The sequence below is a fragment of the Suricata suricatta genome, chromosome 10, assembly GCF_006229205.1.
Source record: "Suricata suricatta isolate VVHF042 chromosome 10, meerkat_22Aug2017_6uvM2_HiC, whole genome shotgun sequence".
Lineage (NCBI taxonomy): Eukaryota > Metazoa > Chordata > Mammalia > Carnivora > Herpestidae > Suricata > Suricata suricatta.
The window spans coordinates 49,658,963-49,666,825 of record NC_043709.1 but is presented as its reverse complement, the minus strand read 5'-3'; the positions used below and the strand labels follow the sequence as shown (position 1 = coordinate 49,666,825).

Below are 7,863 nucleotides of genomic sequence, written 5' to 3'. Positions count from 1 at the left end.
GGGGGAAAAGAGGTGGTGGTGATGGAGGAGGGCACTTGTGGGGAAGAGCACTGGGTGTTGTATGGAAATCAATTTGACAATAAAATATTTAAAAAAAGATAATCTAATGTTCCTCTAGAAGAATAAGACTAATTTTAATCATAACTAAAGTTATGATATCAATTATTTGAAAATATTATAAAACTAAAGATAATATTAGAACAAATAGTAAGCTCTAAAACTCTATGTACAGAAGAACATAATGAGAAATAAAAAGCATATCATAAAACAATTCATCCTTCCACACCGGAAAAACTGATTACTCAGGAAAAGAATTCAGGTTAGAGCCTCGTACTACTACCGAAACAAATTTTGATAAAGTAATAGAAGCATGTGTAAATTGATGTGGGAAACAGACGTAGAATGAAATGGCAGATAGAACTAAATTTCCATATAACGGGTAGCCCACTGACAAATTGTGGCAGGCAGAGTAAAATGTTTCTTCAGGAACTCCCTACTGTCTTAATGCTAATGCTTTGCTAAAGGAACAAACAACCTTAGTGTGACAATACCTAGGCCTCCAGGATCCCGTGAGTCTTCTTTAGCATATGAAAATCGCAGTGGAAACTTCTCCAGGACTTTACCTCCCCAAATCCAGTCTCTCTTGTGGTCCAGGGGCAGCTCTACCTGCCCAGGGGTCTTGTTCCTGTGCTTTAATAAAACCACCTTTTTGCACCAAAGACATCTTCAAGAATTCTTTCTTGGCCATCGGCTCTGGACCCCGCAAATCCCACTATCATCCCCCCAAAAACCTCATCATGAATTACCACTTAACTGCTCTCTGGAATAAGAATTAACTTCCAAGAATAAAAGTAATAGGAAAAAATGACAAAGAAAGGATAGTTTTGACCACAGAGGATTTTAAAGACTCTGCATGTCCCCACCTTAAAAAAATAAATGATAAATTGAACAATACACCATAAAGTATAAATAGTTAAAATCCAGTGAGCTTTGAAAATCAATAAAGAGCACTATTATTTCAATATAAAAATGAGCATAGTACACAGGCATTTTACATTGTCTTCTACCTCAGCTGAAATTAAAAAACCAAATTAAAAGAACACCAAGAAAACACTTTCCACTTTTTAGGTCAGCTAAATAGTTGGTGTGATTAATAACCCGTGTTGATGAAGTTACAGCAAGCCAGGCACTCTCCCACAGCGCTAGCCAGCATATGGACGGGCACAGCCTGTGTGGAAAGTAATTTGGTATTTTCGCAACTTGTTCTAAAAGCCTTCTAAAATGTTCATAGTTCATGTCCTTTGACATAGTAATTGTACTTCTAAGTATCTGTTTTAACAAAGTAATGAGATGAGCCCTCAGCTCTTGGTGTACACATTAGTCCAATAAGGATTTTCTAAATGCCTGTTCTGTGCCCTGCCCTGTGTTGGCAGCGCTGGGGAAAAAACCAAACAGGCCTCCCGCTCAGTGACCATTGATTACTTTGAAAAGGAACGGAGGAGGGAGAGAGAGTTGGGGAGAGAGAGGGATGCAGAACTTGAGAGACTATTGAAAGCTGAGAATGAACTGAGGGTGGGGGGGGGGGGGGGGGGGGGGAAGACAGGTGGTGGTGATGGTGGACGGCACTTGAGGGGAAGAGCACTGGGTGTTGTATGGAAAACAATTTGACAATAAAATATTACGGAAAAAAAAAAGAAAAGGATATTTATTGTGATATTTCTAGTAGGAAAAGCCCTGAATCTAAGTAACACACAATAAGGGAATGAGTAAGCCAATTATGGGTATGTTTATAAAATGGATAAGAAGGGCATTAAAAACAACTTGTGGAAAAATCTAAATAACATGGGAAAATGCTTATGTTAAAATGTTAAAGGTAAGAAAAAAACAGTGCAAAACCAAATATATAATGTCATCACAATTATGGAAATATATATTCACAGACTAGAAGGAAATGAACATGTGTTTGAACGTGTTATATAAGTGATCTCTGCACTTTTCTAAAAGTCGTAAGACCTGGGCCCTAGTCTCAGCTCCATTGTTTATTACTCATATATGACTTCAGGAAAGTCAGTGAAGACTCCGATTGGGAAAAATTATGTTATAGGATGGCCGACACGACTAATAAGGAATTCCAGTCCCTGCCCGAAGACTCCCCTTCCGGGTTCTTCTTCCTGTCCTGATTGCAAGCGCGCCAAATGATGAATGCAGAAGTAACATACTTTAACTTGTCCTCCATGCTTATGGTCGCTGGCTCTGGGCTCAGACCTACGGAGGGTTATCTCCAAGCCCGCCTGTGTGAAATAACCCTCCTGCCTTCCAAGATCTCCAAGTGCCGCGTGGCTCTTCCGATGGGTGATCCAGACCAGGTTCTGTACAACTCATAAGCCTTAATTTTCTAATTTGTAGAATGGAGCAGTAATTCTGGCCTTGACTCCTTCCCAGAATTCAAATTAGATAATGTATGAACTGCTATTTTGCAAGCTGAAAAACTCTAAACAAATAAACCATACTATATTTTTCTTAGCAGGGAAGGGTGATTAGCTCTGAAATGTTAACCCCTTTCCATGTCTTTTCTCTCCTTCAAATTCTATTTAATACAATGCTCATTTTGGGGATGTTTCTCTTGATTTATCCCATTTGCCCAAATCACTTATTAGCATCTTTGCCATATTTATGTACATGGCATTAATTCATACTATTGGCCAGATATATCTCATGTAGTGACTTTCTGTTTGTAATCTCTGGTCACTTACCAACTGGGGCTATGTAGAGTCTTTAGGAAATCATAAAACTGCCAGTTAGTCACTCCTGTCCTAGCCTTTTGCCCAAAGGAGACAGGAACATACTGAGTTGCTCTAAAACCAACAGATCTCTTCAGGAAAACATTCTGCAATTCATTCCTCTGATAGGCAACTTCTGGATCTTAAATATTATTCCCATCACCAATACATTTTAAGTGTAAACCCTCCTCCGAGGCAAAGACCACCCACCTGATGCCTTGTGAGGCACTGTCCCCAGCAGAGGGACATTGACGGTTGGGTCTGCCATGATACCTTTATCCAGGGATCGTAAGGACAGGAATTCATAGAAGTATTCTGCCTACAACAAAAGACAATGACAGTCAGTACCACGGGAACCACGGAGCATGAGAAGGCATTTCTTAACTGGTCCTTCCTTTGATGGGAGAGTGACATTTTTCACTACAGGAACTCTGGAGCACCTGATATCTAAAAAATTGTGTAGGCATAACTTGCCCATCTGGATTTTAGAACTCTAGGAATTAGATTGTATTTGGAGAGAAGTGATGCTTTAAAAACATTAATGACATCTGTCCAAAATATCCACAAGGCAGCCTTTTAGCTTAATATTATTTAGTTGCTGTCTTTTAAAAGGATTGAGGAAAAAATGCTTTTGAGGAAACAAGTGATGTCAAAACAATTAAGCAACTGTTAATCTTTCGACAATGCATCTCGGCTTCTTGGGTGATTCTTTTAATTCTTTTCAAATCTGAAGAGAGTCTTTTGATCAGAATTTGGAAAGCTGTAAGAGCTAAGGGAAAATGAAAGCAGTAACCTCTTGGAAAAAGAAGATATTAAAGTCCAAAATTTAATGATCTTGCTGTTAGGATTTAATTTTCAGTATCATTCCCTTGGCAGGTTTACATTTAAGGTCTCAGTTGAATTATGGAGAGAAAAGTCTAAAAGTGCAAAAGCCACCACTGCAATATGGCAACAAGCTGTCAAATTTTATATTGTAAACATTTTAATTTTCCCATTAAGTCTGGTAGAGAAAAATGATTCCTGCTCTTTGAATATCCACGAAGCCCTGAAAATAGTGAAGTATGATCTCACTGGAGAGCTTGATGCTTAACTGATTCTCAACTGGGTTGGTTATTCAAAGGATTTGTGATGGAAACAATGTGTTCTTGCTTGGGATTAAAGAACAGTCAATAAATAGTGTAGATGCCAAAATGAGAGGCAAGCTGAGTGGTTCTGCAGTTATCTGTAGAGAGATACAGAGTTTGGATGAGTTCATTAACTAAATTATTAGTTACGTGAATATGGGTTACAAAGAGGTTTAAAAACGTATATGGCCTTTCTTTATATTCAGTATAAAATGTATTTCCCAGTATGGAGGGTATTAAGAGATTCCTGGTAGACATTCACACAATTTGTTGCCCTAAGTCTCAGTATGAATGTATTAGGTGTTAAGGACCCTATAGGAGGATGATAATGCAAAGGGGTGATCGCAGCTGCTATGGGGACATGGAAGTGTGGAAAATATCTCCTGCTTTCCCTGGTCCAAAAGAGGCACCTTCACTGACTAAATCCCCACTGTGGTCCCTTCTTTGGGTTGTGGCAGTGTTCCAGAAGACCACCACGAAGAGATCTTGGTAACAAAGTTTCATGAACTAATTTTATTAAATTCATTCCCCAGGAGGGCCCTGAGGATAGAGCCAATTCCTACCCTGTTTGGGGGAAAGGCAGAGGACTGCAAGAAGTCTGATGAAAGAAAGAAGTGTCCTCAGGAAGGTAATTCAATTTGGAATGAATGCCTTTGAAAAAGAGAACATTAATTCCGACCCTGTGGTAAAATGGACAACTATTAAAAGTGGGCTACTTCTTAGTGTTTCATGAATCCAGGTGTTTTAAATGACCTCCACAAGCTGTACTTCCCACTGCCCTTTCCTGGGTAATGTTTATCATTTAACATTTTGTTCTAAAATATATTTGGGTTGGCGTTGTGGAAGGATTTAGTGATGCCTGCCCTTATGACTCATCACTTCGGGTTATTTGTATTATTGAGCACAGTGACAACTAGCAAGGACAACATAACAAACGCCTGTGTGATTAATCACATGGCATCCCAGCATTTATTCTGAACACCTGTGGTAGCAGAACATACAATGATGGAAAGGAGCTGAGTGGACAGATCCCAAGCCTGTGGAAAATAAAACATTTCAGTGGCTAGATTGCTTCAAATGCCATTAAAAGGTTGTCATTTGTTGCTCATAATTCTTTGAGCTCCATCACATTGTAAATTAAATCTACCTCTATATGGGTGATATATAGGCTTTAAAAAGGAATTCATAAAACTATAATTAAAAATAAGTTAATTTTTTTGTGTTACTAAGAAAAAGGAAAGACCAGTCATCAAGATTAAAACAATGATTATGTATGATTGGTGCTAAGTGATCCTCTTCCCTCTTTTCCAAATTTTCTCCATGGGCTTCCATGCCTTTTATAGTGAACTAAATCCATTTATTTAAAAACAAACACTTATTATGTATCCTGCTCTCAGTTCTGTGTGGATGGTGATAATCATTGGCTCTATTTGAATAATTCTCTGATCACAGATGAAATATTCTTCTTGGACTTCTATTTAGGCTGTGCTCATGTAACAATTTGATTTAAATCTTTTGCTTGAGTCCTTGCTATAAGAAAACAACATTTAGTAAGAAAGTAGCTTTTGAACGTATCTTTCAAAGACTTTTGATGATGTTCGAAGAATGTGGAACTGAAGGAGTTTCACTCAGGGTCCAGAAATAATTCCACAGAGCCTCTTGGTCTCCTGTTGTTGCTTTTGAGTTTGGCCACATTGAGTAGGCTGGCAAAATTAGGTTGTAATCAGCATTGGCATGACTGCTCAACATGACGTTTAATGGATTTGTCTGGACATCCAACATTCTCATCTTATCAATAATGAATTTCACACTCGAGGTTTTAGGGTGTCCCTTTGATTTCTTCAAGAATCAGTGAATATCAGTTTTTCTACTGCAATTCTAAGTCTATTTTATAGGGTAGGAATTGGTCAAAACAGTTTCTTGCTTGGGTTTCGTTGGCAATAGGCAGTTTCTAGAGAAATTTTTTTTGTTGGTCTTTTTTTCTGAAAATGATAATGAGGCTGTAATTTCTGAAATATATAATCTCCCTTATATCTTCATTGCCTTCTTAAAAATCCTAACGTGGAAACTACTTACAATTTGACCAAACTGGTGCACCTAAATATCTCAGTCAGTTAAGCATCTGACTTCGGCTGAGGTCATTTTCTCATGGTTCAGGGGTTCAAGCCCCATGTCAGGCTCTATGCTCACAGCTCAGAGTCTGAAGCCTGCTTCAAATTCTGTGTCTCCTTCTCTCTCCTCCTCCTCCTCCACTCATGCTCTCTCTCTCAAAAATAAATAAACATTTTTTAAAAAGCTACAGTTGCACAATAAAAAAAGAAAAAAAGAAATTGACTAACCCTTTGTCTCTGATCTTGACACTGACTTCTTTCAAAGTTTCACTTTGTCATTATAAACAGATCTACCCAAACCACCAGTACTGTGTAAATATTTCTACAAATAAATTATCATCACCCTGTGGTAGAGATAACATATATTCCTCATTTAAGTATTAAATTAAATAGCTAATATATTTCCCTCAAAGTTAACAAAAATGGCTAATGAAATGAGCGATGGATTTATAATGTCATATTTTAAGTTCTAGACAAGACTTTCTGTTTTTACTTTATTTATAATATAATAAACAGTCTTAGTCCCAAACCTCTCCACTGGAAAAACTTATTTGGGGGCAAATAAAACTTACATCCTATGCCAAAGAACAGTAAGCTCGCTTTAAAGTTTGGGAACAAGTTTCAGAGATTGTAGATTTATTACTTAGATAAAAGAAATGCAAAGCATGGACTGTAATAGGGAGGTGGCATATTGGAGAGCATGAAAGGTCTATTAGGGAAAAGTACATTTTGTTTTATAAATGACACTAGTGGAAACTCAGGTAGAGGTACTAAGTAGGGTACTTATTTGAGAAACACATGAAAAGATCGCCTTGTATTCAAACAAAGAATGGGCCTATTCAGGAGAATAATTCACTTCTAAATTAAGTTGCTGAAAAATCTTGCTGGCCTGGTTTGCCATGCAGTAAATTTTCTTTTCATGGAGAGGCATAAAAGGACACCCAAATATGATCAAGAGAGGAGTTGAGTGCTGGAGGCCATTTTACTTGCTTCCAAGCAACTTGGCTGACTACTAAGGTTGTTCCTTCCAAAAGAGATGAAGACACTTAAGCAGCAAAATGGAATAACTCAGAAGGCCTTCACTCTGGCACTGTTTCTTGGGTAGACACAGAGCAAGGAAGCAGAGAACTATGTTAACTCTTGGGAGGAACAGAGAGAATGCAGTATTTCTTTTCCACCTTTGAAGTTCTGGGTTTTGGTGCATGGGTTTTGGTGCATACTTAATCTAATAAGTACAATAATTACAGGGACCTCTGAGCTAAGAATCAAAGGTTTGTCATAAAACCAGGTCTCTGAAACCTCTTCTGATTTCATATGTCATGATGCCGACCTAAGTGTTCATTAGTGAACATTAAAACAATAATGGGATCAGAGTTATCCTAAAAAAACTCAGGCGATTTATAGATACAAAGCATACAGATGCTGTAAAGTTTGAAGTCCACAAATAATTTTTATTGAGTGTTTACTAAACTCCAGTCATTGTTCACTGAATTCTCACAAGAACCTGGCATTATTATAGCATGGATGTCTGTCCAGATTAGCCAGGAATTCAGCGTGAGAATTACTAGAAGGATTTGAAACAGTCCCTACACTATGTGAAGGGCAGGAAGAAATCTACTGAAGTAAGCAAGAAAGGAAAATGGTTCAATGCTAAAGTCCCAAACAAAAGGAGTAAACACGCCCAATGTTTAAAATAATCTGACGCCTGAATGTCTAGACCAAAAATTGCCAGATCTCACATTCTTCCTGGGCATTCTTCTTGTCACTTCCTGCAAAATTTCATCCTTCAATCTCACCACTCATTATCCTTGGACGCTGTGACACGCTGCTGATTCTTCTCCCGTGTGT

General features: G+C 38.0%; 1 protein-coding gene across 1 annotated transcript in view; it reads right to left on the bottom strand.

Moving 5' to 3' along the window:
- The window catches only part of WIF1 (WNT inhibitory factor 1), a 70,942-nt gene that overhangs the window by 26,821 nt on the left and 36,258 nt on the right, over window positions 1-7,863 (bottom strand). The window contains exon 3 of the mRNA XM_029955830.1: window positions 2,991-3,099. Coding sequence (XP_029811690.1) covers window positions 2,991-3,099 — 109 coding nt within the window. The remainder of the gene's footprint in view (window positions 1-2,990; window positions 3,100-7,863) is intronic.